The 24,904-nt window shown below is 35.5% G+C and overlaps 2 protein-coding genes across 3 annotated transcripts in view; one reads left to right on the top strand and one right to left on the bottom strand.

Moving 5' to 3' along the window:
• The window catches only part of LOC121732924 (golgin subfamily A member 2), a 24,975-nt gene extending 12,106 nt beyond the window's left edge, over nucleotides 1-12,869 (top strand). The window contains exons 4-7 of one of the 2 annotated variants that reach the window (XR_006036463.1): nucleotides 627-1,595; nucleotides 3,187-3,188; nucleotides 4,360-4,364; nucleotides 12,856-12,869. Coding sequence is in view for 1 of the 2 variants with exons in the window: in XM_042122954.1 (XP_041978888.1) it covers nucleotides 627-1,448 (822 nt within the window). In the remaining variant the exon portion in view is untranslated. Of the gene's footprint in view, nucleotides 1-626; nucleotides 1,664-3,186; nucleotides 3,189-4,359; nucleotides 4,365-12,855 lie in introns of those variants that run through there. The other variant, XM_042122954.1, reaches the window with a different exon arrangement.
• LOC121732967 (phosphatidylserine synthase) lies at nucleotides 12,675-24,904 on the bottom strand. Its single transcript, XM_042123013.1, has 7 exons — nucleotides 24,530-24,904; nucleotides 22,898-23,156; nucleotides 15,782-16,092; nucleotides 13,944-14,198; nucleotides 13,571-13,793; nucleotides 13,141-13,201; nucleotides 12,675-12,900 (listed from the first exon to the last, which is right to left on the bottom strand). The coding sequence occupies exons 1-6, from the start codon at nucleotides 24,685-24,687 to the stop codon at nucleotides 13,157-13,159; spliced, it is 1,251 nt and encodes a 416-aa protein (XP_041978947.1). The 5' UTR covers nucleotides 24,688-24,904; the 3' UTR covers nucleotides 12,675-12,900; nucleotides 13,141-13,156.

Here is a 24,904-nt window from a genome sequence, read left to right as displayed (position 1 = left end):
TCCCCTCTTCCACTCCCCAACTATAAACCATAAGAATGGCTAAAGAGTATTTTTGTTTAAAAATAGAACTGTCTCTTTTATGTAAATGGCTTTTGGTATCTTTTGTTTTACTTACCTGTCAAATTTGTCAATGTTTGCAATTTTGAATTTGAAAATTGTTCGGAAGAGGTTTAAGCCGGAAAATAGTATGGACGTAACATATCTGTATAAGTAGAATATCATTGATTACATCTATACTATAATACTTTATCTATGCTATATAAACCGTGCGAGAAAAAAGTTAATGAGGGTAGAAGGAAAAAAAATGTACAAAAACAACCTGTATTGATAATAATAATAAAAAGCCCGCAGGGCAGCTTGTGGCGAGCTGTTAGGGAGTAGCGACCCCACGAACCAGACTGCTTCCAGGGAAGCCCCTGTTCTCCATCTCCGGCTTGCCTTCACCGGCCGGCCGGAGTGAACACTGACTGAGAATCAGGCCCTACCTCTGCCTTGCCTTAACCGGCAAGTTCCGGCTAGTTCTAAATGCCGAAAACGCTATTAGTTTATATGCCTAACATTAATTTGTAAAATGGGTAAGTACACAAGTTAACAAAACTTATAATTTTTAAATGTTATTTTTTCAGACTAAAGACAAGCTGCAATTAACAGAAATGTTAAATCATGAAAAAATTTTAAATAAGGATTTAATCTTGAAATTATCAGACATAGAAGAGAGCACTAAGAATATGAATAATAAACTCAGAGCTAAAGATGATGAAATGATTCGACTACAAAGTGGATATAGAGAAATAGAAAACAAACATGGAAAGTTGTTACAAGACCTTAACATTATTAAAGAAAAAACATCCAATATTTGTCATGAAGACAAAAGTCATAACACTCATAATAGTGACAATGCTGATGATAACGACGAGCAGTTACCATCCCGTTACAATGATGACAATAAAACTGAAATTGTCAAAATAGACGATCATCAAAATATTCCCAAAATGGAAGCTATGCATAAGTTACAAGAACGCTTCCTTAAAATAATGAATGAAGTGGCTATTTTGTCTGATGAAAAACATAGACTTGAGCACATAATTACTCAATTACAAAATGAAACGGACACAATCTGTGAATATGTTGCGCTGTATCAGCAACAACGCAGTTTGTTAAAGAAAAGAGAAGAAGAAAGAAATCATCAAATTAATTTATTTCAAAAGGAATGTGAGCAGCTAAGACAGCATGTGGAAGAACTTCGTTATATAATATTGCAGATAATAGACGATCCTAAACTAACGTCATACTTTAAAAACGAGGGCTTCGAAAATGAAATTGTGAAAGCCAAGAAATTACTCGATGTAATACAAAGCAGTTGTTTAGTTGAAGCGAGATTTGATCGATTAGATTTAAATATTTTTTACCCTTGCAATTGCTGTTCTGGTAAGCTTATTGATGTGTAAACTTAATACAGATGGCATCTTCTTCAATAAAATATATAATTATGATTTTACATTTATATAAGTAAAAGCGACAGTTTAAAAAAAGAGATAGGAGAAGAACAGAGCATACTGTATGCAGAGCTTGCCTCCTTTTTTAGTAGCTCTGTCGTTTTAAAGGGTTTAAAGGGTATTAAAAAAAGTTTTTAAAGGGTATTCTCGAAATAAGTAAAAGGCGAGAAAACGTAACAAACAAAGAAATAAACTCACTTTTACATATTTTATAATATTAAAATAATATAACTATTTTATTACTTATTATTTATTAGATATAAAAATTATTACTTATTATTATAATCATGATTAGAATATATTTATTAAATATTTAATTTATTTTGTATTTAGTATTTGTTGTTATAGCGACAACAGATATACACAATGTGTGAAAATTTCAGAAATCTATCGGTTCTTGAGATACAGCCTGACAATTTCTCCAAAGTGATGTTAAACGAAAAAATCAGGCAAAGGTTCGATATTCAACATTTTATTGTTTTTTGTATGAGAAAAATCAAGTTTGTTTTATGAGAGCCCCCCTACAATATTTAATTTATTTTGTTTTTAGTATTTAATGTTATAGCGGCAACAGAAATACATAATCTCTGAAAATTTCAACTCTCTAGCTATTATCGTTTTTGAGTTAACAGCCTGGAGACAGACAGACGGACATACAGAAGGACAGACAGACGGACAAATAGACGAACAGACAGATGGACAGACATCAAAGGGTCCCGTTTTTACCCTTTGGGTACGAAACCCTAAAAAACACACTTTTGAAAATCGGCCAATTTTAGAAGCTTATAGCGAAGCAATGATTGGAAATAGATACAAAGTGTAAAGGACGAAGTTATAGAGAATTTAATTAGCTTTTATTATGTAGTAGAAGATAATTTCGTACGAAGCACCGTTTTTGATGAGTAAGCGGGACCTTCTTTGCCCCCCCCCCCCTCTCTCGGGCTCACCTCGGAGGGGTCAGGACTTTTAGTATGTTTATCTCCTAACTACTCTAAACAAAGTACCAAAGTTAAAATTTCTGCTTTCGACTTTTCCAAGCAGACCCCCATTTTGGGCATTCGTTTACTAGGCTATTATAGTAGTCTGTGGGCTCAGCATTGGGCGTTTTCACACTGCGACGATAACGACACGACACGATTGACGATACCACAGAATAGATAAGGGCCACCGCACACCGCACGAGTTGCGAGCGTAGAGACGTCCTATTCACGCAAAATCTTCCGTTGACGACCGTGTATCAGGTATATATATATATGTTACGCTCAGTGAGCGAAATTATTATTTTTAACAAAAAATTAAAACCGACTTCCAAGGTAAAAACAATAATAACATCCTTATAATATGAACTAAGAAGTATTATATAATTTTTCCTATCTATTAGTGCCTTTTTCCGAATTCGGCAAAACCTCAACTATTTCTGTACTCAATCTTCATAATTTTGAGGTCTAAGTTCCAACCTAACCTAACCTACTTTTGGACTTTCTAGATTGTGTTTGATTTTGTTTTGGCGAGGGTCCTTTGGTATCCGTGGCTGAGTAGTTAAGTAAGACCCACTCATCACAGCCTTGAGATGCCTTAAAAATACTTCGTAAACATCAGAAAACAGATGATATTATCTGAAGATTACGAAAATCTCAAATGCGAATTTCTTCTAAACGGAGAGTTTACTGGCGGTGGAAACGGTAAGTAGGAGTTTTTCTCACCCAAAACAATCCTCCTTAACCCATGTCACCAACATTTAATTGACGTAGGTTCCTAAACCTTGCCAAATTTTTCTAAGTATTTTCGCCATACTAACAAGGGTCACATTTCGGCCTGTCATTCGACAGGGGTTGATTTTTGAGAAAAGTTTATCTGAGCTTTTTTGCTTCCCTTGGCGCCCCCTATCGATTGGTATAATAAAAAGTGGTGGTCATAGCGGGTTGTATTTTTGTCGTCAAAATTTTTCTTAGTATTTTCGCCATACTAACGAAGTTCGTATATCGGCCTGTATCTGGCCGGGGGTTGATTTTTGAGAAAAGTTTAAATGAGCTTTCTTACTCCCCTTGGCGCCCCCTATCTATTGGTGTATTCAAAAGGGGTGGTTAAAAGAGGTTGAATTTTTTCGTCTAAATTTTTTTAAGTATTTTCTCCGTACTAACGAGTGTCACATTTCGGCCTGTCTTTCGACAGGGGTTGATTTTTGAGAAAAGTTTATCTGAGCTTTTTTGCTCCCCTTGGCGCCCCCTATCGATTGGTGTATTCAAAAAGGGTGGTTATAAAAGGTTAAAATTTCGACGAAAAATTTTTGTCTTTTTTCCATAGTGCCCCGTTTCCTTCAGTCCAACCCAAATGTGTGGGTTACTTATGTTCAATTTTGTGGTACTTGAACTTGGTTTTTTTTTTATTAAAATCGCTTTGAAATGTACCAAATAAAAAGGACATAACGTGATGACTGATGATATTTTATGGTGTATATTGTATCCATATACAACCATGTGAGTTGTGACATTGGTGACCCTGACATGGTAGTGATGATGATGATGAATGTAATTTGCATAGGAGCATATGCTTTCAGTTCTTAAACAACGCCTAAACCCCCAAACTTGTATCTATAAGGAATCCGGAGTTCTCTTAGTATCTTCGGAACCATAGTATACCTTGGTGCAAAATCTTGCGTTTTGGTAGCATAATATGCTTAGGATGCTTCTCATAAAACCAAAATCACCATATGTTTCCATATAAATTTTGAGGAGTTCCCTCGATTACTCATGGATTCCATCATCAGATCACCACTTTTATGAAAATGGGACCAAATTGGAGTGAAATCTAATATAACAAAACAAACATTTTGAAAATCGGTTCACAAAAGACCGCTTCGGAGTAGTGGTCGAACATACAAAAATAAAAAAAAATAAAAAAAATATACACAGCCGAATATACAGGGTGTAACAAAAATAAGTGATAATACTTTAGGGTGTGTACGTGTTCCTTGTAGAGAGTTAACTGTGAAAGTAGCAGCTCTGAAAGACGAAAAAATTTTTCACTTTTGTATGGGCAAGGGCCCGAGCGTCACGAGTTTCCCCATACAAAAGTGAAAAAAAATTTGGTCTTTCAACGCTGCTACTTTCACAGTGAACTCTCTACAAGGAACACGTACACACCCTAAATTATTATCACTTATTTTTGTTACACCCTGTATAACCTCCTCGTTTTTTGGAAGTCGGTTAAAAAAAATCATGCATATTCCCTATTCTCCGAGGCTCCTCAAAATGTGGTCACACGCTCTTTACTACTTCCCTGTTAAACAGCCTTAGGAGTTAGGACCAAACACACGTTATTCTTCATTTAAGTATCTGATTTCAATAAAAAAACATCTCTAATTATTTATAGTTTTTGTTTAATTGTTAATTAAATGTCGAAATCGGGGGCAAAATCGGTGTTCTCCGCGTGTCACACTCTGTTCGCGCTTACGGAAAGTTTTAATAATAGTGTTGGATCCGACCGTAAAATCCTGCATGAATCGTTTTTTCGATCAAATATAATATGCACGAACGTAAAAAAAATACGGACGTAACCTTCTCTAATCACGAGTGAAGCCTAGTTATGGCCGCCCGTGTAGGACGTGTGCGTGATATGAGGGTTGCCATATAAATCATAAATTTCCCTACTTTTTAAATTTTGTAAACTCAGACAAGTTAAATGTATTTTTTATACTTAAACATATTTTTATGTTTTTTTCGCTTCAGAAATGTAAGCGGTTGTTAAAGATGTCATAATGAAAATATTATTTTTATGACACTATAGATAGAAAAAAAAACACATGTTACGTACAGAGAAGTATATTATTTACATAACATTATTAGTAATAATGATTATGTACAAACATTTACAATAATAAAATTATTACTAGCTATTTGACCGAGCTTTGCTCACATTCGATAAAACACGAATAAAATGACATTTTCTAAAAATAATTCCTAGCTAGATAGATTTATCGCCCCCGAAACCTATATAGGAAACCTGTATACGAAAAGATATAAGATACTTAAGTCCCGTAACCCGTTTCATCAAACAATCAAGTAATGTTAAATAAATAATGGCTTGTTAAATCAGTTAACGGCCTGTTAGAGCTATCGAGAGTTCTACCATGCGCTAAAGTCAAATCAAATCACCTAACATGGTGTTAAATTTATTCCTGGTCTAGAGGTCCATTCAATATTTTCCTACTAGGTCTCAATGACGCTCGGGTGACTACACCAATAGCACCTTCCCTCCCCTACTACTGAAGGAAATCTAAGACAACAATTTTATCTATGGACGCTTCACACCACGTCAGTCTGACCCCGTGCTAAGTACCTGAAGGACTTGTGTTACGGGTACCAGACAACGGAAATATATTTAATACTGTTATACTATACATATATTTAAGATTTTTATTATATGATACACATATTTAATACACACCCATGACCCAGGAACTTTGAAAACTTTTTGTTCCGTCGGCAGGATTCGAATCCGCGACCCCCGGCTTGAGCTACCCACTGAGCCACAGAGGTCGTCAAACAACAATTATATCCACTTTTGTAAATTAAGAAATTAATAGGGGTGTAGACTATTTTTAGGAAAAATATATATTTTACAGACAAAATATTTTAAAGTATTTTGATAAAATAATGTAAATATTAATTCAACAGGTCAGTAATGTCCATAACAAAGTGGGGAAATTTTCCCCAAACCGGGGAAAATTTTAAATTATTTTTAAATAATCAAATAATTAATTTTATTGTCTTTTATTAGTGTCGTGTAAGTATTTAGCATACTATTGACCAGTAATTAGGCAGGAATGCAATAATAGGGGTGTAGACAGTAAAGGAAATCTAATACAAATTATTGTTTTTTTGTGAGTTTGTATTATAGAATTACCGAAAATGGACATATTTTACTTAATAACTTTATAATATTTTTTATATTTAATAAGTTATTTTTTAAATTGAAATAAGAGTGTATTTATTTTTTATACATATTTTTAAGTGTAACAAAATACTTATGTACCATCAAGGAAGTTGATTCCTATGCAATTGACAGACCAACGTTATTTGGTCGAATACTTATGTCAATTCAATGTTAATTGTGATCTGTCGGCTGGGTTTGACGTAACGCAACCAAACTACTTATGTCCCCGATTTGCATAGGAATCAACTTCTCTGATAGTACATAAGTATTTTGTTACACTTAAAAATATGTATAAAAAATAAATACACTCTTATTTCAATTTAAAAAATAACTTATTAAATATAAAAAATATTATAAAGTTATTAAGTAAAATATGTCCATTTTCGGTAATTCTATAATACAAACTCACAAAAAAACAATAATTTGTATTAGATTTCCTTTACTGTCTACACCATGGACATTACTGACCTGTTGAATTAATATTTACATTATTTTAACAAAATACTTTAATTTTTTGTGTAAGGTTGTATTGTTCTTGCACCATTTTACAACACAAGATGGCATATTTATTTTTATTTATGAATGACAAAGACGTGTCACCGCGATGCAGTCTAATTGCGTAATGGCGGTACGATCGGCTTATTACAGTGCGAGTGTGTGTGCAAGATTTGTACATATGATCGCCTGGGCTTATTATGGGTGCTTCACTCTTTTCTTAATGGCGATCCGTCCGTATTTTTTTTACGTCCGTGATAATATGTATTTTAAAATAATCTTTAGAACGTATAGAATGGATTAATGTTGGGTTGCCTTGTCAAAAGTAGCCGCAAGTACCTCTAATTAAGTTTAATGTTCATTCAGAGATAAATGCATAATAATTTGCATGTATATTTTTTTTCAATAAATTTTACATTATTTGAAAGAAAAAGACGTGACAAAATAAGGTATAAATAGTTATATATAGTATAAATAGTATAAATAGCTCTTAGTCGGCGGCAACCTAGGTTTGCCAGCCCGTAAACAGACATAGTTCTTCATCAACCAATGTTGATGAAGAACTATGTCTGTTTACGTTAGTTCAAAATTATTTAAAAAATTGATGCTTCAATAAGCATCAATTTTTTAAATAATTTTGATACAAAATTAAAGTTGTATGCATTTTGTACATGAATATATATGGTTGCCAGTTGCACGTTAGCCGCACACTAGGTTTGCCATCACTTTTGTATGGGGGGTATTACATTATCATTTATATTGGATCATTTCTACGATCATATATAGGATCCAATATATATGATCATTTGATCATATCTGCATATTACATTATCATATTTCATTGACCCTATTTTACGTCATATGTGGTTTCAATAGCCAATGGAGATCGCTAACGCTGACAGGTATTGACGTCAGGGTTACTAGATTTCAGAGAATTCGATTTGTCAAAAGACATCGTCATTTTTAATATGGCTTGTTTTTTGTTATTTCAGCAAGATTATCCAAGTATATAATTATAAAAATAATTACATTACATTATTTGAAACATATAAACGAACAAGAAATTAAAAACTCTTTTTTATATTAAATAACTGGCAACACCTATTTGTATGACCGTATTGGATCCAATCTCTCAGCAAATGTCAAAAATCAATGATCAAGGAAGAAATGAATTATATGTCTATATTACATTATCCAATATCATTGACTCAATGATCTCGGATCCAATATAATATATGATAATCTAATATCCCCCTATATGACAAAATATGTTCAGGCCTACAATTATTATGCCTGGCAGGATTTGAGGACGTCGAGAACCCGCAAGATTGCTATTTTTATTTAACAGGCGTTTTTATTTTTATTGCGTAGTGTCCTGACTCCTGTCACTTCTCAATGTCATTCCTTCTTAGTTCTTACTTTTCTATTGAATACACGCAAGTTTGTATTATGGGTGTCACAGACAGAGCAGGTAATGTATATTAACGTCCTATCAGAGAAGTTGATTCCTATGCAAATCGGGGACCTAAGTAGTTTGGTCGCGTTACGTCAAACCCAGCTGACAGATCACAATTAAGACTGGGTTGCACCAACTAACTTTGACTTTAACCTTAACTATAACCGGAAAAATTGACAGATGTCGTATGAGAATATGGGGTGTTTGGACGCCACATTTAACTTTAACTTTACCCACGCCTCTGGTGCAACCCAGTCTAAGTATTAACATTGAATTGACATATTCAACCAAATAACGTTGGTCTGTCAATTGCATAGGAATCAACTTCCTCGATGGTACATTACATCCCGGGATGTACTTATATTAATGTATCACACAAACAACAGGTAATGAAATGTATCTTAGCTTACATTTCAATGCTAAACGCCTCGCTTGTGTCACATCTCAGCTGCTAAAGTGTTATACAGGCTGTTCTTATTTTTAATGTTGTAATAATATGGCCTTTCGAGTTACTTGCTATTAGATTTACTAGATAGTTCATCAGAGGATGATTCGGATTGTAATTTTGATGCGCGCATTGTTACATATTGTGTCAAAAACAGAACGATGTGGATGGAAGATATTTGATTGAAAATATAGGGAACAGACTGCCTGCAGTTCCTGCTGTGAAGTGCTGTGCTAAGGTGGCAAGTGGCAACACTGTGTGTCATACACATCTAATATAATCACAGAAATTTTTGAACACCCTATGAAGAGAAGAGATGTATCGTAATATACAGAAATATATTAGATTTTATTAAATTTTTAGATTATTATTAAATTTTAAATATATAGATGTATCAAAATATAAATGTATATTTTTATATATAGCTCGGTATCTTAAGATACCGAAGAAGATGTAAAAATACTAGGGTCGATCAAAAAGTAATGATAAGCGGGTATTTCTAAAGAAGATAAAAATCCCAAAAAAAATGTTTTTCACTTCTTTAGTCCCTCACGACTTCCCAGCAAAAAAATTGTATAAATTGGACGTCATTTGTAGAAGCTACATTCATTTGAACTACCAACAGTCGGAGCGACAACCTGAAAATGGAGAAACACGAAGGGAGATGCGTCATCAAGCACTTCTGTTTGAAAAAAATGTCTACCAAAGAGATACACGCTGATTTGGTGGAGACACTAGGGGACTCTGCTCCTCCATATTCTACGGTGGCACGGTAGTGCAAAGAGTTTAAGCTGGGTAGAAGATCCACAGAAGATGAACATAGCGAGGGACGCCCAACTTCGTCCCTCACTGACGAAAACATAAAAAAGTTGAAGAAATCGTACCAGCAGACCGAAAAGTAACTGTCAGACATTTAGCTGAGGACACAGGGATCTCATATGGCAGCATCCAAAGCATTTTGACCACTAAAATGAATATGAAAAAGGTCTCTGCGCGTTGGTAATGTTAACGGACGCACAAAAGCAAAAAGAACAAAGCTGAAGTTGCGATGGCTACCATTCGAGAAACAGGCTTCGAACTGGTCGAACACTGGCCCTATTCTCCAGATTTAGCCCCCAGCGACTTTAATTTCTTTCCTCGGCTCAAGGAACACCTCAGGGACAGGAAATTTGAGGATGATAGCGAGGTGATGGCTGCTGTAGAGGCATTTTGGGAGAGCTCCGATGAAGATTTTTTTTAAGGGTATCTTAGGTTTAGAGAAACGTTGGACTAAATGTATCGACTTGTTAGGAGACTATGTAAAAAAATAAATTTAAACTAGAATCGTTGTTTTATTATACTCGTTATCATTACTTTTTGATCGCCCCTCGTATACATTATAGCTGCTGTGTGTGGTCTCCTGACGATTTCTATAGAAAGATGTATTGAGATGTATCGTGCTATAATATACATCTTTACATTACCTGCTCTGTGTGTGACAAGCTTTACGGGCTTTAATTTTGCTCAATTAGAGGTACTTGCGGCTACTTTTAACAAGGCAACCCAACATTAATCCATTCTATACGTTCTATAGATTATTATAAAATATGTATATTTCATCGAAAAAAACGATTCATGCAGGATTTTACGGTCGGATGTTAGGATATAACGTTTGTATTCTATTCATTAGCATAGAGTGTGATACATCAAAATAATCTAGATTAACTGGGCTACCTAATTCCTAAAATAAAATAATGTTATAAGTACCTTAAGTTAAAAAAGTTAATAGGCATAACGTCTGTGTCACACGATTTTGCTTACTCCTGAAGATTTATTTGATTTATTTGTATATTTTTTACAAAATCGTATTTACACGAGATAGCATTTTGCCCTTTGATTACTAAATGTATCTGAAAATAAAACTTAGTCTGTTTTAAAAATTCCTTTGCTAACCGTACTCGCATACGACCCACGCGTACAGCGCGCCAGTGAAGACTGACTGCAACGGTGTGAATTAGCGCTATTGGAACGGCGGAACATTTGGTGCGTATGGCCCGTCTACATCAGTTTAAATAGAAGTCTCTGGGTTAGGACTTAGGGTACATACTACATTGTCACAGACACTAATTAGTAATTACTTAAAAGCGCGGGGGCCGGGGGGCTGTGACATGTTATTAATTTCCTATTTTTGTTTATTATACTCATGATATCAACTTGCAAAGTAATAGCCAATAGGTACCAATTTATTTTAATTCAAGCATACATTCAGCATCTCCCTAGTAATTTGCAAATTACGTTTATTTGAAACACACGCCAAAGGATCTACAATTTCATTCACTAGATACATATTTGCAATTTGAATGTTTTTAGGTCAATTTTGAACTAAGATGTAACCTACTTAAGTAGAAAAATAGGATTTTCGTGCGATCTCGGCAACGCGGCAAATGTATGGTCTAGGTCATTTGCTCAGGCGATGGCCTTAAGCCAACCCCTAAACCTAAGACCCAATTTCACCAACCTCTGTTTGTTAAATCCTAACAAGGCATTACTTGGAAAATTAAACAGACTGTTAGAATACTTATATCCCACAGTAAAAATTTAACAGCGAATTAGTAAATGCAATGCTAGTGAACAACGAGTGAATAACATTCAATTCGTTCGTTCTTGTAATAAGGCGACGAAATTGCAATGTACAAGTTTAATTAAGTTGTTGGCTGCAATGTGTCATTTTCACCTTATTCGTATAATACGTCATTTGGTAGATAATGCGACCAAACAAAAATATCACTGATCGCATACATTTGTTACACTACAATAGTTCTTTTTAATTTACCAAGTTAATAATTATGATCTGTCAAAGCTGAAAACATGAATCATGATACAAACTTTTATTTACTTATTTCGGTTTGGTAATTCTGATACAAGTCAGTGTATTTGCAATGTCAAGGAAAATCCGAGGGCTGAATTTTTGACAAAATGAAAATAAATAATTATGCATAATATGAAAAATAATAAATAATATGTAAGGATGTGGCGGAACATGGCGGAAACACTCAAAAGTCAAAACAGATTCTTTTATTGATATTGGATATTGTCTTTGAAAGTTGTTGTTTTGACTAGTATAACGGCATGTTATATATTTAACGGACCTCCCCAGCAGGAATTAAAATTTAACACCGTGTTAGGCGATTTGACATGACATTAGCGTATGATGGAACGCTCGATAGCTCTAACAGGCCGTTAACTGATTTAACAAGCCATTATTTATTTAACATTATTTGATGAAACTGGGTCTAAACCTACGTAATAATATTGAACAATATTTTACTGAATAATTTATTTGACAATAAGTTGGAAAGGCGTGCGATGTTAAATATTAACCTTAGACCGTCAATTGTATTGCACAATACGTGATATTGCGCAATAAAATTGATCGTCTAGCTGCCTGCTAATTTAAGGCTGCAGTCTTGCAAAATTCACTCGCTGCGAATTACTTGCGCAACTTTGAATACCGTACTTTTTTTGAGAAACTAACACTACCTAAGTAAAAAAATAACACGAAATATTATTATCGCGTGTAATTTAATTACGTAATACTTAGCTAGTTATTTTTTTAAGTCGAAATGACATTGGGCACGAAAGAGCTGTTTTTAACGCTTGATTTACCTAACATTAATCACACAGATGAACTTAAAAAAATAACTAGCTATTACTTAAATTACACGCAATAATAATATTTCATGTTATTTTATTATTTAGTGTTAGTTGTGTGTTCAAAAAAAATATTCGAAGTTGCGCAAATAATTCGCAGCGAGTGAATTTTGCAAGACTGCAGCCTTAAGCATTTTGTAATTTTACAGAATAAAGATGGTGGGTAGTACACACAATTTATATTCACACAACTTATCATTATTCTATACTTTTCAAGCAAACAGTCACACAGCACATTTAGCTATTAAATCTAATTTTAATAAGTATATTATATTGTATGTTTTACTTTTATCGCATTTATGCAGCGAAACATACAAGAAATTCTTAATATTTGCTAGCAAAATATCTAAATAAGTTACTTTTCAGATTACAGCGGACATTATCTGAAATAAAAAAGAAAGATCTGTTAATGTAACTGTTGCGCTCAAAGACCGAAAACGCTCAGTGAGCGAAAAAATAGCTCACAACGCGTTGTGGTCACAGTGAAACAGCCACGACGCGAAATTCGCGTTGTGGCTCTAATTAAAACGGCCATGACGCACTGTGGTCTCAAACTTTTAAAACTTTCAATTTGGTTAATATATTTTATGACATCAGTTGTGTAAATTGTAATATTATATTACCTTCTTTATTTTTATCCTACATGTGTTTCTTGAGGCTGGTATTACTAGCATCAGAGTTTGGCTGAAAATAATATTGAAATTAGTAATATAGTATTAATATTGGGATAAATTGGATGGATTTGTGGTAAAAAATCATCCGCGCTTGATGTGTAGGGAAGGTACCATAATATTTTTTTTAATATTTCATGTACCTACCATTTTGAAACTATAAGGGTTCCTTGTTGACTACGGAACCCTGAAAACGGACCCTTTTTATTTCTAAATATACACTACGACCATTCTACACATTTGCAGCCTAAACAGTACCGGATTTAGCCATTACGTAGCTTGTAGCTAATTCTATCAAATGACCACTAGTTTGATATTGCTTCATAAATCATAATAATATTATAAAAAACTTCTACTAAAGAATCATAAAAAAAGAACAAACCTCAAAATATCTGTGATATAGAACAACACCGTAAACACATCCAACAGAGACAAGAATTTGTATGACTAGCCATACTATAACATTACACACTTGGGCCTGGCCAAAAAGTTCTTTCCCATTTTTGATACATAACATAGATTCGGTAGCCATTATTGCGCCATATACCCAGCATTGTGTACCAACTCTTTTGCACTTAGGATCAGTTACATATGTGTAATATTGCCTGCAAAAAAGCAACAAATATAATCTTGACCCAGGGAAAAAAACATTTTTCGGAATCTTGGTTTGATTTGATAACTTTTTGACAGTGCCTTGCTATGCTATGCTGGCAGCATATCATCTGGCTGAAAATAAAATTAAAATAATTGCTTACCTTACAGATGGAGCAACTATTACTCCAACAAGACATAAACGAGCAATCACCAGTGGGTGAGACGGAGGCATTTCAAAAATATGTTTTAAAAAGAATGTATTCAGTTCAGATATTTGCCAAAACACAACTAATTGACTGAGAGCAAAAAATCTCATATAAGTGCAGTTTGGATCTAGCCATCTTACTGGTGTCCATTGAACTGGCGTGAATTGTAAAATGGCCCTTTTAATTTTCCCAGTTGTTGACGAAATGTCTCTAAAAGAAACAGCTATTAAATTACTCCATAGTACAATATACAGACTATACAGTATGTTAGTGTAAACACCGTTATCCTTGAAACCATCAAATGAGTCCGTCAAAATGAACAACTTTTTCTATGAGAACAATCATACTCAAACTCAAAAGGAGACTCAAAAAAAACCGGCCAAGTGCGAGTTGGACTCGCCTATGAAGGGTTCCGCAGCAGCAATAAGGTTTATTTCTATGAAATCAAAAGGTTTTCGATTTATTTATATATATTTTTCAGTTGATTTAATGAAAGTTAAGGGGGGACACGCATACATTTTACCACATACGTTAGAAAAAAAAAGATATTAGAAACCTCAATATGATTTTTGAAGACCTATCCTTAAATACCCCACACGCATAGGTTAGATGAAAAAAAAATTTTTTTGTTTCAGTTGTACCTATTTAGGGATCCCTAAAATTTTTAATATTTTTTCCATTTTTGTATTAAAATCATAATGCGGTTCACAGACTACATCTACTTACCAAGTTTCAATAGTATAGCTCTTATAGTTTCAGAGAAAAGTGGCTGTGACATACGGACAGACAGACAGACAGACATGACGAATCTATAAGGGTTCCGTTTTTTGCCATTTGGCTACGGAACCCTAAAAAGCCGTCTTCATACCTATACAAATTGCCCGGATTGGCAATTTGCATGGCAATGAAGACGGATTTTTTGAAGTGAAAACTTCTTTAGCGGCGTTGAGCACTTTTGTGGGATGGGTAAAAACTGTGAAACTCGCGTCAGATTCTCGTGCTGATTGAAAAACCGTAAGACGGTTGGAGAGTAGTGTTGTAACATCGACATCGATTGTTTTTTTTTTCGATTGTCGATATTTTTTAATCGATTGTAAGGGTTTCGATTAAGTAATTAAAAAAAGTTTTTTTTTAAATGGATTTTCATAAAAAACGGGTTAAAAATTTAATCGATTGTAAGGGAATCGGTTAATTAAAAAAAAATGTTTTTTTTTTAAATCGATTTTCATAAAAAATGGGTTAAAAAAATTGTAAGGGTTTCGATTAAGTAATAAAAAAAATCGATTTTCATAAAAAATTAGTTAAAAATTTAATCGATTGTAAGGAATAAAAAAAAAAGTGCTCAACGTTAATAATCAAGTTTTCACTTCTGCCGTCACTCTCGGAGTGCAACCCGTCTTTTTTTTTTAATTTAAATTATTATTATCTACACTTAATATTATAATTCTGAAGAGTTTGTTTGTTTGAACGCGCTAATATCAGGAACTACTGGTTCGATTTGAAAAATTATTTCAGTGTTACATAGTACATTTATAGAGGAAGGCTATAGGCTATATTTTATCACGCTAAGATTAATAGGAGCGAAGAAATAGAGGAAAATGTGGAATAAACGGGGGAAATTTAGCAATTTTTTTGTTATTTGGTACAGATAAGAAGTAGACCACGTGAAGGATCATAGGCTATTTTTTGTAAACTACTTTGTCTGTGAAATATCTAATTTGCTCGGGCGAAGCCGCGCGGAACGTCTAGTTTTTAATAATAATAATTTATATCATATACCAATTAATTCTTACCTTATACTAACCCACTTATATTCACGCATTTCTAAAGCTTTGCATATTTTAAGTCCACACCATATACCCAAACCATTGCAAACTAATACATCCAAAATTATAGAGTCCCACCAACATTCTAGAAAATTTGGAAGTAAATGAGCAAAGGCTATTTCAGTAATTTCCCACATAATAGATATAGCCCACAAAAGTCCCGCATGTCTAAAGAGTACAGCCTTGAACATCCATCCAAAAAAATGCCCCCAGGCAAACACATCAACATGGGACCAAATTTTTGATAAACTTAAATCTGAACAGTTGACAGCATACTCCTGAAATTAAATGGACATTATTTAAATATTTTTGTTATTATGTTATAAAAATGGATATGTCGGATTTAAATATAATATTATAACTAGACATCGGATTATATGCACGATAAATGGCCGAAATATGCACAATCAATAGTCACTTATTATTAAAATTTATAATTTTTGTGAAGAGCTAAAGCGTCAATTTCATCAAATCCAGGATTTTTAATTTTGTATACAGCACCAATAATAATTTTCTACCAACATTTTCCGATTGCAATCCTAATGTACCATGGAAGTTTAAATCGGTAACTACTTTACTCCAATTTTTACTAATGTTGCCAAATACAAAGAAAACCTTTGTTTCTAGAAAGATATTGTACTCTATCGGGGCCACATATTTTAAGTGTTTTTAATCTATACCTCTGTTTTGTGGCCTCGGTGTATGCCATGATAGCTAGTTTAAAGACTGTGAGGACATAAAACTACCGAAATATGCACTATCAACGAAAAATTGCCAAAATATGCACTAACGCCTAAAAAGTGTCATTATATGCATTTGCATATGCAAGTATGCAAATGCATATAATCTGATGTCTAATTATAACAAATTAGTTTAACTGTAACATGTAATTTAAATTATCTACATAAGCAAAAACCGGCCAAGTGCGTGTCGGGCCACGCGCAATGTTTCTATGGTCAACGAATGTACATTAAGATGAGTCCACACCGCCCTTTTTTCCCGTTATCCCTGTTTCCTCCCTGGATAATGCTAGTAGAGTTATAATTTTTTTCCTGAATATCTACGGCTACTAATACAATGTCCCTATGTTTTCTTTTTTTTCTTAATTTAATTATTAAATAAAATATGAACGTTAAAAAACTCAAAAAATGGCCAGATTTTCAGCTGTGTTCAAACATCCAGAAAACAGATTTGGCTAGATTATGTATAAAAAAATAAAACATAGGAACACAGCTCAAGCCTTTCTTTAATATTTAATGAAAAAAGTACTTAAATCGGTTAAATTTTGGAGAAGGAATCAGGGGACAGCGAATCGTTGATTTTCTGCAGTTGTCTCTATCGCGTTCTGCGGTATAGGCTTGAGGTAAGGGAGACAGCTATAGATATTACACGTACTTTTTATCCTCTTAATAACGTGTTTTACACTACTAACAACATCATCTCAGTTAAGTTCAAAGGAATTAACCAAAAGTTACTTTATACTTCGCCATTTTTTTTAGTTGATCGACTATAATAATGGATGCTGTTAAACGTTCGTGTGCCATCCCACATCGGACTAGTTTTGAGTAATCGGCGTTTTAAGTTTTTTTGGAATAATCTTTATTTTCTGCTTATTTTAAGCAAAAAAATGTAATTGTGCGGGATACCGCACAATAATATTTTTTTGCTTAAAATAAAAAAAGATATTTTTTTTTGTTGAAATGCGTAGATTATGATTATGAAAAAACATTATAATTTTTACATGCAGTTTTAAGAGAAAACGTATAAAATGGTTAATGCAATATTGTATTATATTTCACAATTATTCACATAAATGCAAAATTCTGATTTGTTCTTTCAATACAAAATTGATTTTAAGTGCTTATTTTAACAAAATGTTATAAAATTACCTCGTCACGCCCAAACCGCTAAACCGATTCTTCTGAAATTTGGTATGGAAATACTTTGAGTCCTCGGAAAGGACATAGGGATTTTTATTCCGAAAAAATGTACGGTTCCCAGGCATTAAATAAAAATTATTTCTGCTTATACCACTACGTGGATTTCGATGATATTTGCTATACAGGGCCCGTACCACGAAACGGTTTTGATACTCAAACAATCGGACGAGAATGCCACGCCCTGCTCTAATAACGTCATTTCACGTTTGTTAGAGTAGGACGCAACATTCTCGATTTACGATTGTTTGAATCTCAAAACTGTTTCATGGTACGGGCCCAGATACGTTATGTCTCGGGAAAGGACATATTATAATACTTTACATTCGGGAAAAAGGTACGGTACCCATATGATAAACAAAAATGATTTGCGCCTAAACCACTGAACCAATTTTGATGAAAATTGGTGTGCACATACTTTGACTCTCGTGAAAGGACATAATAAGATAATTTTTGTCTTGAAAAATGTACGATTACCGCGTTATAAAATTTCCTATTTTGCGCCTATGCCGCTGAACAGATTTTGACGAAACTTGGTATGGAGATTGAGTCCCGGAAAAGCCTATAGGATCCTTTTTATCTCGGAAAAATGTACGGTTCCCAGGCGTAAAATAAAATGATTGCTGCTTATACCGCTACATGGATTTTGATGATATTTGGTACGCAGATTACAGATACGCTATGTCTCGGGAAAAGACTAAAGCAGCCTCTACACGTTGGCCGTGTTTGCCGAACAGAAGAAGACGGCGCTATACTAAAAAAGAGATCGAATTATTTGCGTCTTTCTTTCTGGTATAGCGCCATCCCCTTCTGTTCGGCAAACACGGCCAACGTGTAGAGGCTGCTAGAGAGTACCCGCTTCTTCTTCCCTTTCCGCGCTTCCCGCAGAGTGCTCTTATGTATTGCGCACACATTTGGGCACTATTAAATTACTCCTACTTAACTGGCCTGTTTTCATTGAAACCAGAGTGTTCTTGTGTATTGCGCACGCACTTGGGCACTATAAAATTACTCCTGCGTAACTGGCCTGGTTTCATTGAAACCAGAGTGCTCTTATGTATTGCGCACATACTAAGGTACTATAAAATTACTCCTGCGTAACTGGCCTAGTTTCATTGAACCCAGAGTGCTCTTGTATATTGCGCACACACTTGGGCAAGAAAACCGATTATTTCCGGAAACCGATTTTCTCAATCTGATTAATTTGCCATCTAATTAAAATTACTAATTACTTTTTGCCCAACTCTGCACGTGATAAACTAATTATGTCTCATCATCATATCAGCCTATAGTCGTCCACTGCTGGACATAGGCCTCTCTCAATGAACGCCAAGATGACCGATCTCCTGCTACTCGCATCCAACATGGGCCTGCAACTAAGCGGAGATCGTCGTCCCACCTAGTTGGAGGTCGACCTACACCCCGATTTCCCAGCCTTGGTCTCCATTCCAGAGTAAGTTTACTCCAGCGGTCGTCGGTTCTTCGAGCTACGTGACCAGCCCAGTTCCACTTCAGCGTACTGATTCCCTGCACTATGTCGGTGACTTTAGTTCTTTGACGAATTGTTTCATTTCGAAGCTTATCCGCCAAAGAAACTCCGAGCATAGCGCGTTCCATAGCACGCTGAGCGACGGAAAACTTACGAGCTAGCCCTGCTGTAAAAGGCCAGGTTTCTGCCCCGTAGGTCATAACGGGAAGCACGCATTGATCGAAGACTTTCGTCTTCAAGCTCTGCGGAATATGCGACGTGAGAATGTGGCTTAGCTTCCTGAATGCTGCCCAACCCAACTGTATCCTCCTATCGGTTTCTCTCTCGAAGTTATGTCTACCTACCTGCAGTATGTGCCCCAAATGGACTTATTCCGTTACGACTTCGAGAAAGACACCGTTAACTGCAACCGGTCTCGGGAGAACATGTTCGTTGAACATGACTTTCGTCTTGTCCAAGTTCATCCCGAGACCGATCCGCCGGGAAGATTCATTTAGGTCGTTCAACATTTCCTGCAAGTCCTCCAACGATTTTGCCAATATGACGATATCGTCAGCGAAACGAAGGTGTGAGAGGTACTTGCCATTAACGTTTATGCCACGTCCTTTCCAGTTTAGGGTCTTGAAGGCGTCCTCTAACGCATTTGTGAACAGTTTCGGGGAAATAATATCCCCCTGTCTCACTCCTCGATGCAAATAGATTGGCCTTGTTGTGGCCCCCTGTACTCGGACGGACATAGACGCGGCATTATATAGACCTTTCAAAACTTCGACGTAACGCCAATCGACTTGACATCGTTGCAGGGCTTCCAGAACAGCCCAGGTCTCAACAGAGTCAAAAGCCTTCTCATAGTCCACAAAGGCAAGGCACAATGGCTGCCTGTACTCATGTGACTTTTGTACAACTTGCCTTAAGGTGCTAAAGCCTCTGCGAAACCCAGCCTGCTCCGGTGGCTGGCATTCGTCAAGTTTATTGGATAGGCGATTCGTAATGATCCTAGAAAACAACTTATATATGTGACTCAAAAGCGAGATGGGTCTATAATTTTTAAGAAGGGTGTTATCGCCCTTCTTAAAAAAGAGAACCACCTCGCTTTTAAGCCACTCTTCGGGGGAAACTCCCCGTTGAAGGACAAAATTAAAGACTTTACGAAGCTCTCTCAAGACGGGTTCGCCTCCCGCTCTGAGAAGTTCGATCGTAATTCCGTCCCTCACCGGGGCCTTTCCTCCTTTAAGCTGTTTCAGAGCCAATCCGATTTCGCCTATACTGACGTCAGGAAACTCGCCAGAAAGATGCCGGGTGAGTTTGGCACGCGGGTCGTCATCACGAGGATCAGGTTGCGAATCATGTGAAGCATACAAGCGGCTATAGAAATCCTCGATCTCGGACAGAACCCCCCCTCGTGAGGAAACGATTTGGCCACAGCTATTCTTCACCTTCGTCAGATGACTCCTCCCGAGGCGCCTTACGAAAACTTTAGACCCTCTATTCCGCTCAATCGCTTCCGTGATTTCCAGCGTATTCGAGCGGCGAAGATCTCTACGTATAAGTTTCCGTATTCGCCTCGAGAGAAGTTTTACATCTGACGAACCCGAGTCCGTGTTTTCCCTCCGTTCCCTCATAAGTTTGAGTGTCTCATCCGAAAGTTTGGATTTCCTGCCCGCATGCTTGGGCCTGCAAAACCTTTCACCTTCGACCCGTATGCTCTCCACAATTGCATTTAAAGCCTCGTCAACTTCCATTGTAGTTTCCGAGATGTTAAGAGCGTCGAACCTATTTCTCAGTTGCAACTGAAATTTCTGGGTGTCAGCGACGCATTGTTGGGAGTTGGGTCGGAGAGTAGACCTCAGCATATGGGCTCTTTCGAGTTTGAAGCATACACTCAAGGATCCTCGCAGTAGTCGGTGATCGCTACCGGTATTGAACCTATTGATCACAGAGACATCCCTAAATATATACTTCCGATCAGTAATGATGAAATCTATCTCGTTCCTTACCACAGAGTCAGGGCTTCGCCATGTCCACTTTCTTTGGGGCTTCTTTTTAAAGAAGGAATTCATCAAAAAGAGCCCCTCTTTTTCGAGAAAGTTGACCAGCATTTGCCCCCTGCGGTTTCGAATCCCAACACCGTACTGTCCCAAGCAAGATTCGCCGCTAGCTCGTACTCCTACTTTGGAGTTAAAATCTCCCATGACAACATTGAAGTGGGTCTTAGGGGTGGTATTTAAGACCTTGGAGATGTCTTCGTACATGGTCTCCACTTCGTCATCGGAATGTGTCGAGGTTGGTGCGTACACTTGTACTATCTTGAGAGAATACCTATCGGTGAGTCTCAAAACAAGGTACGCTACCCTCTCCGACACACTCGAGATCTCGACAACGTTGTCAACGAGAGATTTGTTGACGAGGGATCCCACGCCGCCCCGGGATGTATGATCTCCCTCTCGGAAGTAGAAAAGGTGACCCGATGGCAGAGTCATGGTGTCTTCCCCTTGTCTTCGGACCTCGCACAACCCTAATACGTGCCAACGGATTTTTTCCAATTCTACCTCCAGTTCGACTAGGTGGTCTTCGAGTCTAAGCGTTCGTCTGTTGTACGTCGCCAGGTCCAGTTGGTGGTAGCGATCCGTAGCCCGGAGATTCTTAGCACCCCTCGCAGTACCGTTACCATGGCCGCTACCGTGGCAAGGAATAGTACCGCTACCGGGAACTAGGGGCCATCTTTTTCTGGTGCGTTTCATAAGAGGCATTTGCTCATAATTTTGCTGACAGGGGGCCAATGAATCAAACCATCAATGCTGCAGCCCATTGATGACCATGGATTTCTTCACTGACCCTATCGTTGATGGTTTTACCGCCATCCTTCGGTTGACTAACTGCGCTTGATGTTAGATCTATCCCACACTAATTATTGTGAGACAGAACTACCATCAGGCGGGCGGTGGGGTCGTCACATCCCTACGCCTACTCACATCCCTACGCCTACAAATAATGTAATGTAATGTAATTATTTTTATAATTATATACTTGGATAATCTTGCTGAAATAACAAAAAACAAGCCATATTAAAAATGACGATGTCTTTTGACAAATCGAATTCTCTGAAATCTAGTAACCCGCGCTCTCCATTGGTTATTAAAACCACATACGACGTAAAATAGGATCAATGAAATATGATAATGTAATATGCATATATGATCAAATGATCATATATATTGGATCCTATATATGATCATAGAAATGATCCAATATAAATGATAATGTAATACCCCCCTAAACACCCGAGAAAAACTCAAATGGCTGCTATTTTACAACTGTGAGAGAGAGAAAAAATTTGAGAGCCAATTTGTCGATAAAATATGCCATAGATCATGACATTAAAGGATCGGACACCGGTGTTGGGACACATTGTATACAATAGTAGTGTTTTAGTGTTAGTGTTAGTTTTTAGTATAATTGTATCTATGTTAGTCCATAAGGTATTTATAATATGGGCCAAGATGCTTGAATTAAATAAATAAATAATACAGTATTAAGTTTGTATACTTTGGAGAACATAATAAGATTCACGAGAGTGAAGCCGTGCTCTAATTTTTTATATCAACTATGAAAAAATAACTTTACTTTTACTTTTAATTATGGTGTTGAAAAACTTACCTTATCCATATCAATATGGAAATTCTTTAAATTAGGATCAATCCAATACATAATGGCATAAACAGTAGAGTAACTTTGAAATAAGAGAAATAGCAGTGCCAGTAAATAAAGAACAGACATTCCAAAAACAATTCTCCAAACTGCTGGATGCGGCCTTGTAAATGGTCCATTAGGAAAAGTCAGTACTGATATTATCAAGAAGAAAAAAACAACACAGCATATCCCTGACCATATATTGTCTTGAGTACTTGATTCATCTCTGTAAAGAAACAAAAATTATACACAGTTTGCATTAATGCTGCAACTAACAAGAACAATAGATTTCCAAGAATCTGCGATCGAAGGATTAAACTAATAAATGATTAATAATTTGATTGATGTATAAGATTCTGCTTTTAAAAACCTAAAACCACTATTGGCAATAAACTATTTGTCTTTGAAAATAATCTATGTAAATATTTTAATTTAAAAAATTAAATTGTAAGTGTCCTTTTCTCTAGTACTTCTATGTATGCTTAGACTAGGGTTGCCAACTTTTTTTGACAAAAAAAAACGTATAAACAAGTTTGGATAGGAAAAAATAAAGTATTAGGGACAAAAAAAGTATTTTTAAAATTTAATGTTTTTATTGTTTTAAAAACATATTTTTGTTTGCTTTACACTGTACATACTAACAATTTTTTGTTACCTTTAAATGTTACAAAGCTTGTTTGACAGTCAACATTTTAATTTAAATAAATAAACAATTCATTTTTTTATTAATTGATGCTCTATTTCGTTCAGCAATTGTAAATCGTAATTACCAATAATGGGAGTAGTCATCACAGTAAGGTTGAAAATAAAATATTTTGCATACTTTATTTGTATGTAAAAGTATAAAGTATAGTTATCAAAAATAAAGTAGGATAGTTACGTTATTATAAAGTATGGTTGGCAACCCTAGCTAAGACTGCTGTACAGATTTTGGTGAAATATTGGTTGCGCAAATAAGGTATTTTGGCCCAATAAAGTTGCGGGAAATGTCTAGTTTTGGTTCTCAGATATGTGGAGCTTCATAAATTTGAATTCCCATGAATGAATATGTTTAATTTATTTGAAACTTGAACATTTACAAATCACAGAACATGGTTTGCCAACCTCCTTTTTCAAAAAATTGCATAGATGGCAAACACTATAACCCGTTGATCATGGAAAAACAAGACACAATAGAATTTCTATACCTAGTGTCTAGGTCATCGGTGACCGTATGGGGCTTGATGAATTAAATAGATATTTTTCTCTTGCAAGTTATGACCCTGCAAAAAATTATGTGGAGGTTTTGGTAAATTCTGCAAATGATTAGACATATTTACATGGATTCACTAGTTATGTAACAATATTAATATAAGAGACATTGAAATTGCAATCCATTTTTATGAAGTGAAGATGAATCAACTTTGTAGATTATAAAGGCGTTTCATACCGTAAAATTAAAACTTACTATTACTTTGCACATGGCTATAGTTTTTTATGTTGCTTTTATTTTTTTAGAAACTCTGCCAACTGCCACTTCCTTTTATCATTCACGGTTACTATATTACTCTGTTTAGAAAGCCCACAAAACATAGCACAATGTAGAAATTAAATAATTACCTTACAAAAGCAGTGTAAATAACTGAGGCAATGGATACAGCCAGTAATGTTATTGTATGCGGTTTGTAGAAAAACTGTAATGATATATCATCAACTGGGCGTTCATTGATAGAGCTAAAGGTATTCTTAAATTCCATACTTTTTTCCATCTTTATCATCGAAATTTTGTTATAATATGTAACTTTGTACTATTACGAAAAATTAGACTCATCTCATGTTCATCGAAAATTCAATTATTCTTTCCGAGTTACGGGTTTAACCACATTATATCCCTAAAAACAGTAACTATCCAGTTAAAATATTATTAGGTTAATTAAAGGAAAATCAAAAACCTCTATGCACAATGCACATTTTCACATTTCATGTACCGTACTC

This window comes from Aricia agestis, chromosome 1 (genome assembly GCF_905147365.1).
Source record: "Aricia agestis chromosome 1, ilAriAges1.1, whole genome shotgun sequence".
In the NCBI taxonomy this organism is placed as follows: domain Eukaryota; kingdom Metazoa; phylum Arthropoda; class Insecta; order Lepidoptera; family Lycaenidae; genus Aricia; species Aricia agestis.
The sequence above is the reverse complement of the archived record's forward strand: the minus strand, read 5'-3'. Positions and strand labels throughout refer to the sequence as shown.

Coding starts and splice junctions, on each gene's coding strand:
- LOC121732967 (XM_042123013.1), bottom strand. CDS start 24,687: ATGATAAAGATGGAAAAAAGTATGGAATTTAAGAATACCTTTAGCTCT. Junction 23,157..24,529: donor ATTTACACTGCTTTTGTAAG/GTAATTATTTAA, acceptor GTTTCTTTACAG/AGATGAATCAAGTACTCAAG. Junction 16,093..22,897: donor TCCATATTGATATGGATAAG/GTAAGTTTTTCA, acceptor ATTTAATTTCAG/GAGTATGCTGTCAACTGTTC.